The 15705-nt window shown below is 33.9% G+C and overlaps 1 protein-coding gene across 1 annotated transcript; it reads right to left on the bottom strand.

Moving 5' to 3' along the window:
* Positions 1–1428: 1428 nt before the first annotated feature.
* sud1 (Prolyl 3-hydroxylase sud1) lies at positions 1429–15485 on the bottom strand. The gene is made up of 8 exons (XM_089644471.1): positions 14917–15485; positions 14029–14489; positions 13069–13311; positions 10220–10363; positions 7342–7494; positions 6840–6999; positions 6475–6677; positions 1429–5573 (listed from the first exon to the last, which is right to left on the bottom strand). The coding sequence occupies exons 1-8, from the start codon at positions 15332–15334 to the stop codon at positions 5301–5303; spliced, it is 2055 nt and encodes a 684-aa protein (XP_089500597.1). The 5' UTR covers positions 15335–15485; the 3' UTR covers positions 1429–5300.
* Between the last annotated feature and the right edge of the window lie 220 nt (positions 15486–15705).

Here is a 15705-nt window from a genome sequence, read left to right as displayed (position 1 = left end):
CCTTTTCCTTGTATTATTTAAAATTACTATTATTGTTTGATTAAAAAATATTCAAAATGTATAGAACTTGAGGAAAAAATATATTATGTTGAAAACTATGCAAATATATATTATTTTATTTAATATGCCCCACCACAAACTATTGTAAGATTTTAACCAGTTCGGTGCCAATCACTCACTTGGGCGGACCAATCATATCGCTCGTTTGCTGCAATAACGACATAAATCAAACATTAAAAAATATATATATACATAATGACTTAGGCCCATTGTCCACGTAACCGCACATCATACGCACGTTTTAGTCAATTGACGATTGCAAGACGAATGCTTGCATCTTGCGTAGAAACAATGAAATCTGTGACCACAAAGCTGCAACGTAGCGTCAGCCGCTCGTCATGCGTTCGTAATGCGGTGCGTGCGGCAACATGTCACTACTCGACAGACTCGTCAGACGGATGCTTGCAGTTTTTGTCTTTGTATCAGTGGTCCAACAGTAGAGACTAAATTTTGGTATGTATGTTTAGTCATTCGGTAAAATGATTGAAATACAGAATCATCTTCTGATAACACTCTGGCAGCAACAAACAATTAAATTACCGGTTTTTCAGAATTCGCCGAACACCTAATTAACACTAATCATACATTTAATAGAACGACAGGAGTTCAAATACTACATAAAAATAAAATAGGAATACGTCTCAATAATCTAGAATCATTGGAAATCTCAAAAGCAAGTAAAAATAAAAATAATTACCCAATTTTAAACAAACAGATAGAACTCACTAAAAGCCCTATTTTAAAGATGTTTCCTTTCTCCCTGGGTAATCCCCACCCCTCCCCGACCCCACTACCTACTCCGCTGCCCTGATGCTCTCTCCCTCACATTTATATACTTTCTCTTTCTTTATTGTTTACTTAATAATCTTCCTCTGTATTATATTTTAGTTTATATTTGTACTGTCCTGATGAAGGTTGAGTTCAACTGAAACCGGTCGACGTCTATAAATGTAATAAAGTGGTTTAAAACAAAGATATTTTTTCATTTGTGTAATAATGTCAAGCCACAAAGTGTTTGCTTCCTTCGATAACCCAACTTATTATCATACATCACAGTAATTTTAATGGTAAGAATGCTCCTGGCAGCGAACGTGTCAACAACAATATATTTTCAGATCACAATGTCACTTCCATTGTGAGTAAAAAATAAAAAGATGCCATTAGTTACATATTTTTGAATTGTTCACTAAGAAAGGTTGTTGAAAGAAACATGGGTGAAGTCGCAATGTAACTACGTACACATACATACTAGTAAATTATAAAAATAAACATGCTAATAAATAATTTGGCAATAATTTCTCAAAATCATTTTTTTATTATTAAATTTATCATTTAAACCTATTTAGTTAATTAAAATACATTGTTTGGAAAATATTCAATCTTTTAACAATAATTAATAAACACAAATTCATTTAAACATAACTTTAGGGTTCAGTACTAAATATAACATACATATTTAGACATGTATTATATTTTTATTTAAAAGGTAGACCACAATTGTTTGATTTCAATCAATTGCGAGACATTTGCTAAGGTGGAAATTTAACCTAAAATAACTGCAATTAATTCCATTTAAATAATGATAGATATAAAATGCCTTTTTAAAAATATTAACACATTCATGGACACAATGTCCATTGACGTTGTTTTAGAGGAGATGTGATATGACGCAACATATATATATAAGTATTTTATCAGGGACGCGGTACGGACTGGTTAAGTCAAGTTTTATACTGCAGTACTATGTAGCCTGTCTATTTGTGTTATAATGCGAACACTTCTACATTTGATAGTGTCTCATCCAAAGACAATTTTTATCAACTTCACAGAAGATTTCTGTTTTATGACATTTTCTCTCAGGTGCCCATTAATGTGTTTGAGTTATGTATTAACTAAAAACTGAGAAATTTTAATTATATTATATATTCAAAGCTAGGTGGGGCATCGCAGCGAGAGTTGAGTCGAACACAGTACTTACACAGATGCATTGCTTGCATACAACAAGAAAATTACAGTGAAAATTAAAAAGTTAAAATTCAATGATTGTGTACATTCGTTGTCCCTTTTTCGGTAATAAAAAAAAGTAGGCGTAAGCAAGACAAAAGGCTGTTTCTCAATGATGTTTGGCAAAGACATCACCGTTGGAAGTGTATACATAGGCACCAATACACACAATCCTAATTTGTCAACAATTTGGGTCAACCTTAATTGCGCTACCTATAATAGCGAGTGCTTAAAATCAAACAATGTTAACATTAACATTATCTATAAAAAAACATACCAAAAATCTGAGGGCTTAAAATCAAATAACACTGTCTACAAAAAAACATATCAATTATAATTATTGGTAAATCTTTCTGTGTATAACATTGTTTGACTTTAAGACCTTGAATTCTTAGTAAAAAAAAATTTAACCCTCCTGATGTCAAAATACGGTCATGTGGTTTGTCTCCAGCTCGTCAAAATGATAGCTAGATTTCATGTCAGGGCAAGTCTATAAATTTGGATGTCTAACACTGAAATGAAGCAGTCAAAATTTGGACAGATATACGAACAGTAAATCTATAATCACATTTTATATAAAAATATAATTATTATGGGCGTAATGTATCAGGTCATATTCTAGAATTATAAATATATTATATTCTGGGAAAGAAAACTATATTACATAATACGAACTACGTATTCAATTATTATTTGACAAGCATAAAATGTCAGATAAAATAGTTTGGAAAAATTCATACATTCATACAATTCGGTATAATTTGAGATTTTCACGGCCAAAAGTATTATAGTGTTTTTGTTTTTGATAACATATCTGCCCTGATGATGGACACTTCAATGTCGTCCGAAACGTTGGCTAAAGAAAGAGATAGCGCAACACGGCATAATACCCCAAAAACAAATCGCTACAGTTCATACAATTCATTTTATAATTAAAATCGTGCATGTTAAAATAATAATAATAGGCCTTGAAGTTTACCTCGGGACCCATGTCATCTTTGTGGATGCTGTGTAGAGGTTATTTTTACGCAGGAAGGAGTGAACTGAAGAGACCCTTATTGTAGGACGAGTCACAGCTGAACAGTTGAGCACATAAACGAGTCGTAAAAATGACGCAGAAAAGTCAAAAAAGTGAATTCCTAATTTTTGATAAACCATTCACAGGAAGTCAGAAAGGATAATCACAATTGCTACACTCAATCTCGTCATCTATAATCTTAAACCGTCTTTTTATCCGTCATTTTATTCATTCGGTTTTGGGAACAAATGGCTTTTATCCGTTGAGTCAATTGTTCACTTTTGGGAACAGGTCTAATAGAAATCCATGTATCTCACTTACTGTCATGGTGAGAAATATGATTTATATGGTGTTAGAAAGAGAAAACACCACACTTTATATTCAAAAGTTAACCATAAAATAATTTAAATGTACACCTCTATGAAAACCCTTTGTTTTTCCGACAGCAATTTGAGAAAAAAAATTATGAAATTCATGCATTTGCCCAATTAAATGTGAGTCTTTTTTTGTTATCAGTAATTTTAATTTAGTATTTAGAGAAAAATACATAAGGTAAGCCATTTTTCAAACTTTTTTATGTTTGCGTTAAAAATTTTAACATATAAAAAATTATATCATTATTTTTAATAATAAAATTTGAAAAAGTATTTCATCACTTTTCAAGAACAGTTTTTAGTTTTCAGAAATATTCCATTTTACTGCAAAGTGGAAATATAAGCAAATTCTCCGACCATCTGACAGTGTCTTTGGAACATAATGGTCAACATGCCATAGACCTGATGGATTAAGTATTATTTTAATACAATATTATGCGAGTCAAATCTGTTATACAGGGAATACTTTATTTTTTAGTGAAATCAGTGGCAGAAAAAATCATTCTAACTTTAATATAAATAAATAATAATGTTCTTACAATCAAGTAAAAACGTTTAACGTGAAAAAAAAGCACTTGGGAATACATAATATTAATAATCAACAAGTGGCCTATATTACAATGTGAGTGCTAGTAAGCTAATTCATACAGGAATTGACTCGACAATAATGATACAGTCAAACCCTTTTATAATGTTTCCACATAAGAAGTTTTCATACTTAAGAAGTTCTATTTGAATTTTGATGTCGTTTTCTTAAATGAATGTATGAATGAAATGGAATTGTCTTCGAAGTGGAAATTAACCCACTTTCTGACATTTGATCGAGCTGAAACTCTGCAGATAGACTTGTTGTCGATGACAATGCATTCTATCAACTTTTGGTGGTAACGACACATACACACGCGGAAATGTACGCATTTCTCTGAATTTGGATGACATTACAGCAGTTAAAATACGAAATGAATGTCGGTCCTACCCTATTGGAATTTGGCTCAGTTGATAGAGTTGTTGACTCCAGCCCTGGGGAGGAATGTTCAATACTCAGTCAAACATTAAAAAATCTTTGTAATTGACTACTAGCGGGCCCAAGAGATGCACAACTAGGTTAAAAATTGAAAATAAGATGTGTTATTTTTTTCTACCCATACTGAAATTAAGAACTGACCCAATATCTTCGACATAGAAAAAAACTTATTATGTGGGAAAACCTTATAAGAGAGTCTCACTTGTTTATTTATTTATTATTGGATAATTTGTATAGCGCCGCTTTTGTGAGATATCACCTCAGGGGCGCTTTACAGTTGATGCAGGTACATATTACAGAAAATATAAATATTACAAAAATAGAGTGAAGTTAAGTTAAGTAAAATGAAGTATAGGAACAGGTGATACAAAAGATGGAGACTCTGCAGCCAGAATCCTAGGTGGTGAAGAAACTGGTGTCTAAACAATAATAAAATGAAATCTGACGATTTTATTTGCATGCACACACTTTTTTTATACCTCAGTACCGGGAACATAAGCATAAACAACTGTGGAATCTAATTGATTAAAAATATAAAGACAAAATAAGACACCGAACAAATTGTTAGTATTTTAGTAGCGAGTGTGCGACATAAGAAGTATTTTTTCCACCCTTCGAAAAGGATTTCACCGTGTTTCTTTAACTTTACCCACAAAATTACTACAAATTCACTTAAAAACAGGTTATTTTGTCTTGCGGCAATGTAGTTGTGGGTGTGCGACGGGAGGATTTTTTTCCAGCGCCAATAAGTAATCTTATAAGAGGGTTACACTGTGTCTCTTTAATTTTCCCACAAAACAATTGCTTGAATTTCAACAAGTTACTCCCTGTAGCTACAGGTAATGATGTAGAAATACTGGTGGGCGGCCAGGCTGAGCTTGCTGACGTACTTGGTGAACTTGGAGGTACCCGTGTCCGAGTAGACGAGGTTGAGCGCGTTGTTGGCCATGGCGACGGTGATGAGCGTCTCGGAGTCGCGCTCCTCAGGCGCCAGGTACACGGTGCAGCCGCCACAGATGTGCTGGCTCGGCAGGCCGAGGTATAAAATTACATCCAGCTCGTTAACCGAGTAGTGGCTCTTCGGAGGCAGGACCTGTTAAAGAAATTGAAGGATTATTAACACACTGCCAGCTGGTTGAAAAACGTTTTTGGATTAGTTGCTATAAGTTGCTATCTGGAAAAATACAACACCATTGCTTACTGAAACTGCCTACGCAGCAGAGTCATTAAGATCAGTCCAATTTGGTTATTAAGAGCACGAGGGGAGTGACTAAATTTGCTCCTTATAGCCATTACTCGTTATAGGTTTTTTTAAATCATGTATATCTACAAGTATCAATATGTTCGCCAGAGAATAAAACGAAAGCTCTCAAGAAAACATATGTAGCGATGCTACCTACCTGTCTACGAGTACCTACTTGCGAGCGAACTACCTACTCGCGACGTCTAGAGCTACCTACGACAATACGTTGCGAGTTGGACCAGCACATTACGCGCATTCGCTAGAAGGTTCTAGCCTATTGCCTAGGCATAATTCCAGTGCCATCGAAACTACCAGACGAATCTCGCTGAAGCGAGTGACCCGTAGTTTACCAGCGATCTCGCGCAGCTACTGATGCCATCGGCCGGGATATATAAATAGGCCCGACGCAGCGAGCAGTCTTCAGTCAACTACCTTTTAATATTATAAAACAAAAAGATTTAATTTTTAATAACTTAGAAAAGTTGTTTCGAATAAATTCAAATGTAACATTTTAATCAAATAGCCATTCAGCCATTTTCCATTTGTTTTTGGACGTTTGAAAGGTCCCCGTCAAACGCCGATTCAAGGTGCGTTTCAGCTTTCTATCAATTTGTAATAAGCTAAAAAGCTTAACAATATGATAGTTATCCACTTCTGCTGATCACAATTTTGGGTCGAACCCTCTGTTTGCATATAGTCACGTCAACAAGTGCGTTTCATATACTTGAAAGATATATTTTTTTATAATTACCGCATAGCTAGCAGCTGTCCACCTCTGCACTTGCAGACTGTGATAAGTCTTCAACCTCAGCTCCGTGAAGTCTCCCAGCAGGCGGAGGAAGTGGTTGGAGCTGAACAGCTGGCAGAGCTGCTTCAATTCTTCACCGGCCGTCTCCATAGTGAGGATGTCGTGGTGGCGCAGGTGGGCAGGGCCCGCAACCTGCCATGGGAGGTCTGGACAGATTACTTTTAGAATGGATACATGATCTGGTTTTGTGTGGTGAAAAGGCTTAGCTTCAAATGGACATACATTCATAACGAGTTAGAACCAACATTAATTCAGTACAGGGCGGGTTAAATAGAATATTGTACAATATAATATAAAAATTTACATACTTTTATCCTGAAGACTGTTGACTACAATTTCGTACTGGTTTTGCAAGAAGAAATCTTCCAGACTGATCTCAGAAGACTGCTCGATGTGCTGCTGAATTTTAAACTTGGTTCTCGGTGAGAGGTAATTCGATGTGATCCACTCGTTCAGCGATGTTTGAAACTGCAAAACAGATTTTACCATCAAACAAAATCATAATTACATACTTTATTGTTATTAATGCAGCAAAACTCTCAAATGATCTTAGATTGATAAAAATGGTAACATTTAAATGGGTTTCGGAAGCACAGCAGATAGATTAGGAAAGGCTCTAACCATTTCGTCTTCTATGCTTTGAATCTTATTAATATTGTATAATCAATATCACTGTGAAGCGTAAAGATTTGTAAATTCATTTACAGTGAAACCTGCATATAAGGTTTTCCCACATAAGAAGTTTTTTTTCTAATCACTTGGAAAACCTTATAAGAGAGTTTCACTGTCTTATTATTATTAATCACTCACCATATCAGTGTGAGGCTTTTCAGCCAGATCAGCGTAAGGTACGGGTGTTGGCTCTTCCGCGTGAGTGGCCGGTTCCTCTCCCTCCTCGCATGGACCGTGGAACCAACCGTTGATGGTTAACCGGGGGAAATCAAACGACAGGACTTCGGAAACCTTGACAAAAAGTATTTAGGCTCAGTTGTTTTGCAGAAATTCAAATACAACATTAAATGGCCACTCTGCATCATTTTGCTTTTTTTTTTACAGTTTAAAGGTCCCCGTTAAACGCCAATTCTAGGTGCGTATCAGCTTCCTATCAAATTGTAATGAGCTGGCGAACTTAACATGATAGTTGTCCTCTTCTGCTGATCACAATTTGTTCAAAAGCTGAAACGGACTTAGAATTGGCATTTAATGGGAACCTTTCAACTGTCAAAACAAAATAGCACTGAATGACCATTTGATGACTTTGTCACACGTGATTTCTTTTATTTAAATTTTATTATCAATATAAAGTTTTTTTTTACAGGTGTTTTTCGATGTCTGTCTCACTAGGATATACCTGTGTCGAGACAGACGTATTGGATACATAAATTAGTATTTACATATTATTTGATACATATAAGATTTCATTACATTAAATGACAATGTGAAAATGATAAAAAATGATAAAAAATAATAAATGATAAATTGGTTAATCAGCATCTAGTTGGAGTACATACTTATAAAGGGATTTTTGTAAAATTTTTGATCTTGGATCTGTCTTGGCTGACGATCCAAGACTTGATGTCTGTTTTATATTTAAAAAAAAAATTGTTCCATCTAATGGCTAGTGGGAGAGCATTATATAGCCTTGTTTTTGCAACAAGGCTATATAATGTCTAAATATCTAAATTTCTCTGGCCAAAAGTTGTTTTAGCAAAAGGGATTTGTAAGAGATTATTTCCTTTAGTTCTAGTATCACGAGCAGTTTGGACATTGTCAAAAGTGGTTTTGTGTTTGAAGAGGTATTTTTTATTTTATTTAGGAAACAAACAGTCATTTATATATTTAGCATAAACAGCAATTTTTTACAATATTAGACCAATAATGCTCCATTAATTCTAGTTGTTGATTCAATATTTGCACCTATACAATATATTTATAAATGACAAAGAAATATAAAGAATAAACATTATATGGAATTACAAAATGTTATAAAAACAATTAAAGACAGTTAGTAGTAATACAGTTTTCGCATGATTATAGTAAAAACAATAAAATAAACAAAGATGATAAGTTATCAGTTTAGTAAGTTTCATTATATATGTTTTCAAGTTACAGTTGAAAATGTGTACATCTCGTGAGACATTGTGAGTTTTACAGATACGTCCTATTTGGCTTTCCAGTGTGGTGTTCGAAATAAGTCGTTTGATCTGGTGTTGTGTTCAGGGCAACGAATTGAAATCTTTTCTAGCAGATATGATGAATCAACAAGACTGATTACGATAGTATGCTAATGATTTACGATAGTATGCTAGTATGTTTTTGGCATAAAGTTGCCTAATGTCCGTAACACAGATTTTCCTAAAGATTTCTGTGATTGGTAGTTCGAGGATAATCTTTATTATAAGTTTCTGAGCTTTAGAGATTGGATCAATGGCGGCAGCGTTTGTTCTTATTTCGTTTGAATTATTGGCACTATCGATGGTGTTATTGGTATCACATGCGAATGTTGATGCAAACACAGTACTCACACGGATGCATTGCCTTTATACAGCATGTTTCATACTTGTTCATTCAATTCAACATAAGAGAAGAAAATTCCAGTGAAATTAAAAAGCGCCAATTTTTAATTGACTGAGCGTAGCAAATTTCTGTTTTCACTTGTTTTGCATTTCATCTGTCTGTAAATTTGTTTGTACGTTCCATTTCCGTTTCTAGACGGTGGCCATTTTTATGGTTCAGTAAAGAATCTTTTTTCAAATGTGGAAAAATTGTATAATTCCTTATTTGAAATTTTTAAAAAGTTGCATAAAATATATGGTTTATGATTGAGTAGGTAGGTATTTAAGAACCTACTTACAAATCTTATCTATTCGGAGGAAATTTCGGTTTTGATTTATTAAATAAAAAGACAAAAGAAGTGTATATATATATGCACCAATACACACAATAATATATTTTTATTTTTTTTTCGTCAACTCTAACTGCGCAACCTGCAAAAATGTAGTACAAATAGATGTACAAAAAAAAAAGGAAGAAGCTGCAATAAGTTTAAAAATGATAATATTAAGATGAAATATGATTTAAAATTTTCACAGCCAAAAGTATTTTTGTTATTTGTTTTTGGGGTGTTATGCCGTGTTGCGCTAACTCCTTCTTTAGCCAACGTTTCGGACAGCATTGCAGTGTCCATCATCGGGGCAGATGTGTTATTTTTGACACATGACAATAACACATCTGCCCTGATGATGGACACTGCAATGCTGTCCGAAACGTTGGCTAAAGAAGGAGTTAGCGCAACACGGCATAACACCCCAAAAACAAATAAAAAAAATATTAAGATGGTTCAGAAGCAAAAGGGTGTAGCTAAAAAAAAAAAACAATTTGGTCTAGGTGCAAATGTATGCATGGTGTTCAGAAATTAGTGGTGCTTACTGTACAATGAAAATAAATATAACATTTGAATTTATTATTTTGGCATTTTTTAAACAATGTATTAAAAAAGACATGTATGTATCCAACGTTAAATAAAATATAAAATATAAAAATAAAATATAAAAATATTAAATATATAATTTGGGAGTCAAGCATAACCTTCGTAAGAATGTGCCATGAAATTTATGTAATAATTTTTTTTTCAACTTTATTGTATTTCTTTATATTATTTTCAAAGTGTACTTAACATAATATTTACCTGATGGAAGGTTTCACTCCCAACTTTGAAAAAGGCAAATGTATTATTACAAGGTAATAATGATTTGACTGGTATGGTCGGCATTCCTTTACTATCAGTCGTCAGGAAATTCAATTCTCCGCCCATTGCTTGTGACCAGCCACGCTACAAATAACACAACAATATTCCGTTAATCACACTAAAAATATATAAAGTAACTTTAATTTATCTGACGATGACTGTAAAGCAACATTAAAACACACATATTTACTAACAATGTCCTCCATATTATCAAATCGTAAATCGAGAGAAATAGCTCTTCAAAGTTTTTTTTTACGAAAAACACATATACAGAGTTTTCCAATAAGAGGTGTTATTTTGAATAGCCCGCTATTTCGGTAGATGTTACTTTTGAAGCTGTCATTTTTTGACATTTGACAAGTAGAAACTACACCATTAATAAAAATGGAACGATACACGCTTCAACAATGCATTGAAATTATTAAAATTCACTATTATTAATTATTAGAATTCTATCAAAAAATCTTCTTGAGTGATGAGGCCCATTTCCACCTCGGTGGCTTCGCCAACAAGCAAAATTGTCGCATCTAGGGCTCGGAAAACCCAAGAGTTATTGTTGAAAAACCTCTCTATCCTCAACGTGTGACTGTTTGGTGCGGTTTATGGTCCGGCGGAGTCATTTGACCTTACTTTTTCGAAAATGAGGCTGGAGCAACAATTATGGTGAATGGATTGCGCTATCGAGAGATGATTAATGATTTTTTATGGCCGGAATTGGATGGTATTGATCTGGGCAACGTTTACTTTCAACAAGATGGCGCTACGTGCCACACAAGCAACGAAACCATTGATCTTTTACGATTGAATATCAAAATAACACCTCTTATTGGAAAACCCTGAACAATGAAATGACTCGAACGGTCGGTGGCCGAGTTGACATCGCGCTTGGGTCCCACTCATATTTGTGTTCAATTCCTCGGCTGGCTAAGTCCTCCATCACAACACAAGCAACATTTTCAGCTTACTGTGGTGGGAGTAGGAGATTTTCAAATATTGTCAGGTTATTTGTAACCCGGGAATATTTGTCTTTCTTTCTTAAAAAAAAAAAAAAATTAAATTAGATCATTGTTAGCTTACTAAAATGATTGAAAGTGATAAATAATTATTTTTAAGAAAAATTCATTCCAAATGTTTAAAATTACACAGAAAACACGTTTTTAATTTGGATGAAGGACAAAGTGTTGGATAAACACGCTCGGAATGTTGTTTAATTTAGGTGGACCTAAGACAAACTGCGTCTTGAAAACACGTTAAAAATTATTTTTTTTCATTTGTATCGTATAAATAAATGATTTCTGAGAACAACTGCATACTTAACTCAATTTCGCCAAAAATGGTCTGTTGGACAAAAACGAATTAGAGCGACGATATGTATAAACCATTACATAAGGTCATTTCATAAAAATTCTCCAGTCTTTCAAAAGAAAAATCAACTCTACTTTTGCCACTAATAATCTGTCTATATAAATAAAAATGTTAATGTTCGTTTGTTCAAAATCTTAAATCTCCGAAAGCTCTTCACTAATTGCTTTGAAATTTTGAAACAATTGTACATTCGAATACTTATGTGTTTTTATATACGTATATTATAAAGATGTCACATGTGACAGGTAAAAACATGCTTTTTTAAAAAAACAGCATCATCTGTTGGACAAACATGCTTTTTTATATAGATCGCCATCTGTTGGATGTGAAAGCAACATGCTCTGTTGTTTCTCTATCTGCACAGACAGACTGTGCCACAGCAACGCGTGGCGGGGTACAGCTAGTCTTCTAATGAATGTAATATCAATAGAAATGGAGGGTAAAATAGCAAATGTAAAATCAATGTCCAGTGTTTTTACTATAGTGTCCTCTGTGTGCAAAATCGTAAACTATTTAATAAAAGTATGTTTATCTGAAGTGACCAGCCAGGTAAGTATGTTTTTATGTATCTGTTTGTAAATAATAAATATGTTTTTTCTGTATTTGTTTGTAAATAATAAAATTAGATAAGAGGCTAGGAACTCGTAATAAATTGTACAGCATTCTTGAGGTGATTTTTCACAAAAACGGGGCTACTATATAAATTATTCAATTATTATTATTGTTACTAAAGAAAGTCATTGTTAGCAAACAAAACTTCACTTATGTGTTCATGTGGTTTTATGTTATAGTGGTTAATTTTTATGATTGAAATAACGACTTTACACTTTTTTACTCTCCTTTCTTTTATTGTCAAATAACACTTAATAACCCATCAGGATTATTAGTTCGCATTTAAAACAGCTCATATGGTCTCGTAGAAATCGTTGTCTCCCTTACTTTCATGGTTAGAAATGTGATCTAAATGGTGTTAGAAAGAGAAAACACCATGTTTTATATTCAAATCTAGAAGTTAACCACAGAATAATTCAAATGTACACCTCTATAAAACCGAAGGTTCCGACAGCGATTAGAATTTTTTTTATTAACCAACTATTAAATACTCGATACTCTTTTTGGACACCATTTAGTAAAGAAAATCTACTAAGAGAGTGGAACTCATGGAGTTGAATTAGCAAATTATTATTATTATTTTTTTTTTTTAATTGCACAACAGATAGATTATCCAATTACTGTACAATTCTCAATTTGACAATCTTAACACCTATGAAGATAATTATTATACAAAAAAAACTTTAGGCTATTTAAAGAAGAATTATATATATCTAGTGCTTCTGAGATTTCATTCAATAGCACCATTCCTCTTATCATGCTATGTTGTGCTAGAATATCTGTTCTGCCGTATGGTAACTTTATTAACCCACCTCCGGTCTTTTGTCTTCAATTACAGCCTCCGTGCTTTCGCCGATATCTTTGGAATCATTTGGCGCTGTGTCATTTGCTTCGGGTTCTTTTGCACTTTGTGTGTCCCAGGGGGCCATGTAGAATATGAAAGCCACTTTTCTATCAGACATAAGATCATCGTGAACCAACAAATGATCGCCGGGTCCGTAAAGAGCGCAAGAAGCAGAGACATGGGTTAGTTTAAGATTCGTTATCTGTGCAACCTGAAAACAAGCACTTTCAAACTAAATATACATAAATATCATTCAAATTATTAGGATTAACTTGGTGAAGCTTATAAACCTCATTGTAATATTTAATCAGCGAAGAAGAACAATTCGCAATGAAAATATGAAAAGGACAAAGACACAGATAATAAAAAAGGTAATATGGCTATTGCCACTTATACCGAAGAACAATGAAAATATGAAAAGGACAAAGACACAGAAAATAAAAAAGGTAATATGGCTATTGCCACTTATACTTGCCCTACTCAATTAGTAGAGTCGTCAGTCTCGTTAAGACTGATCAAGGTATCTAGGACGGTCGATCGATAAAACCCTGTATCAACACGATATTGGTTGTTTTCAGGATGTAATAAAACATTGAAAAGTTAATTGGCGGGATATAATTAAAATTTATACAAATACAATATTGGATTGAATCACAGATACAATATTGTATTTGTATCTTAAACTATTTATTCATATTAATTTTGTTTACGGATGTACATATGTAGATTCCGTATGCACATGAACAACGAACAATTCATCTTAATTCATAACTTGCAAAAGTGTTTTGTTCCTAAAATAATTAAATTAGCAACATTTATGAATAAATAAAGTCGCACAAGTAACGCGGCACTAGTGCAGCATGCATGGAAAATGTAAGAGGTTGGATGTATTTGCATTGTTTTTAAAAACAAAAGAATTCTGCCTTACCCATTTCATGATAACATCATTTAACAGCTCATAGAAAGACTTGATAGCGCGTTGCCAGGATAGATTAACAAGATCTGTACTTCTGTGAAATTCGTATAGATCCATTTTACTTCTAGACCAGTCAAGAGTGGTCATGTCGTCAATTATATTATTAACAATATCTTCATTCTCCAGAAAATTGTCCACAATGCATACTCTGAATGGGTCAGTACACAGGGTTATGTTTTCGGTCTTGAAGTTTTCTTTCTTGGTCCAATGGTTTAGAAATTTTTCATTAACGTCTTCCGATAAAAAGCACGGATTGAGTTTGGCGGTGGATAATCGGGGAGCTCTGGTTTTTAACGAAGATACGCATTTTGAAAGGGTTGACGGAGGGAAGGTAATTACTGAGGTTTCGTTGTCATTTTCCGGCTCAGAATCATCTTCACTCGAAGCGGTGTAACTATCGGATGATGAATAATCTGAAAATTAACAAAAGGTTAAATACAACTACGATATAAACTTAATTGATCCAGCTTTCTTTTAGGCACCAATTCAGTAATTCACATTTCCTCTTCTCTTGTTTTTAAGGGAAGAAGATGGGGAAGACGAAGGTTGTGAATAATCTGACTATTCAGATCTGGTCACCAAACACAGCTAAAGCCTTGTCAAGAAATGTTTCGATTCTGAATGGTGAACTTTCATCAGGGCGATACTGAGAGTAACTACCACTCTGCCCCTCCCCTATTCCTATAAAACACACATCGAAAAGGGCCATAGAAACACTGCCTAAGACCCGTGGAAATCTACAGAACTTATTTTATAAACTAATGAACAATATGTAAAAGGCGAGGCTTGATTTTGAAATTATTAAATAAAATAGGTTGCATTAATCGAATCTAAACAAACCTCCTCTAATCTTCTTGGCTTCAGAAGTACTCGCTTGGTAAGAATCAATATGGCAAACAGAGGAATCATCGCTATCTGATGTATCAGATATTGTTATTACAGACAATCTTCTCTTAGGAGCGTGTCTTTCAGTTCCTCCTTCATTCTTTACATTTGTGTCTTTGCCGGATTCTACATCCATCGGTTTTTCCTCATTTACTATTTTACTCCCAGAAGCTTTTTCACTAACTATTTTGCTATCAGAAGCTCTTTCTTCTGATTTCTCTTCTGCGGTCTCTCTTACGGATGCAGGTATTTCTTTTTCTCCATCCCCAGAATCTTTTTCACAATTCTCACTCAATTTCTCTTCGATAGAATCTTGAGTTGGCATCGGAGCATCAACGGTCCCCGAAGCATCAATATCACACTTATCACTCATTTTCAAAGAAATATGGGAAGGGTTTGATGTGTCATTCCATAATTAGTAACAGCATTGGAAAACTTTAATATTTATTTGGTAAATTTGTTTGATATTGCACTCTTCACCGCTAAAGTTTTCATAACCTATTTAAATTTGACAGCTGCGAACAGTACGAACAAGCTTTTCCAAGCAAAATCGCGCATAGATAACAATGGAATGGACACTATGGACAGGTAGATACATAAATAAACCAGACAGGTAGAATTGGGCAAAATCATAAATAAACCACTCATGGCAAAATGCAGAATGTATATATAAATATATATAATCATGGACTAGCAATTCGAGGACAATTTTGAAGGGGAAGATGTTTGAAAAATCCCAAAACG

This window comes from Hesperophylax consimilis, chromosome 21 (assembly GCF_061612785.1).
Source record: "Hesperophylax consimilis isolate HC1 chromosome 21, BYU_Hcon_1.0, whole genome shotgun sequence".
In the NCBI taxonomy this organism is placed as follows: domain Eukaryota; kingdom Metazoa; phylum Arthropoda; class Insecta; order Trichoptera; family Limnephilidae; genus Hesperophylax; species Hesperophylax consimilis.
Note: the sequence above shows the minus strand (reverse complement) of the source record. Positions and strands in the feature narration are given on the sequence as shown.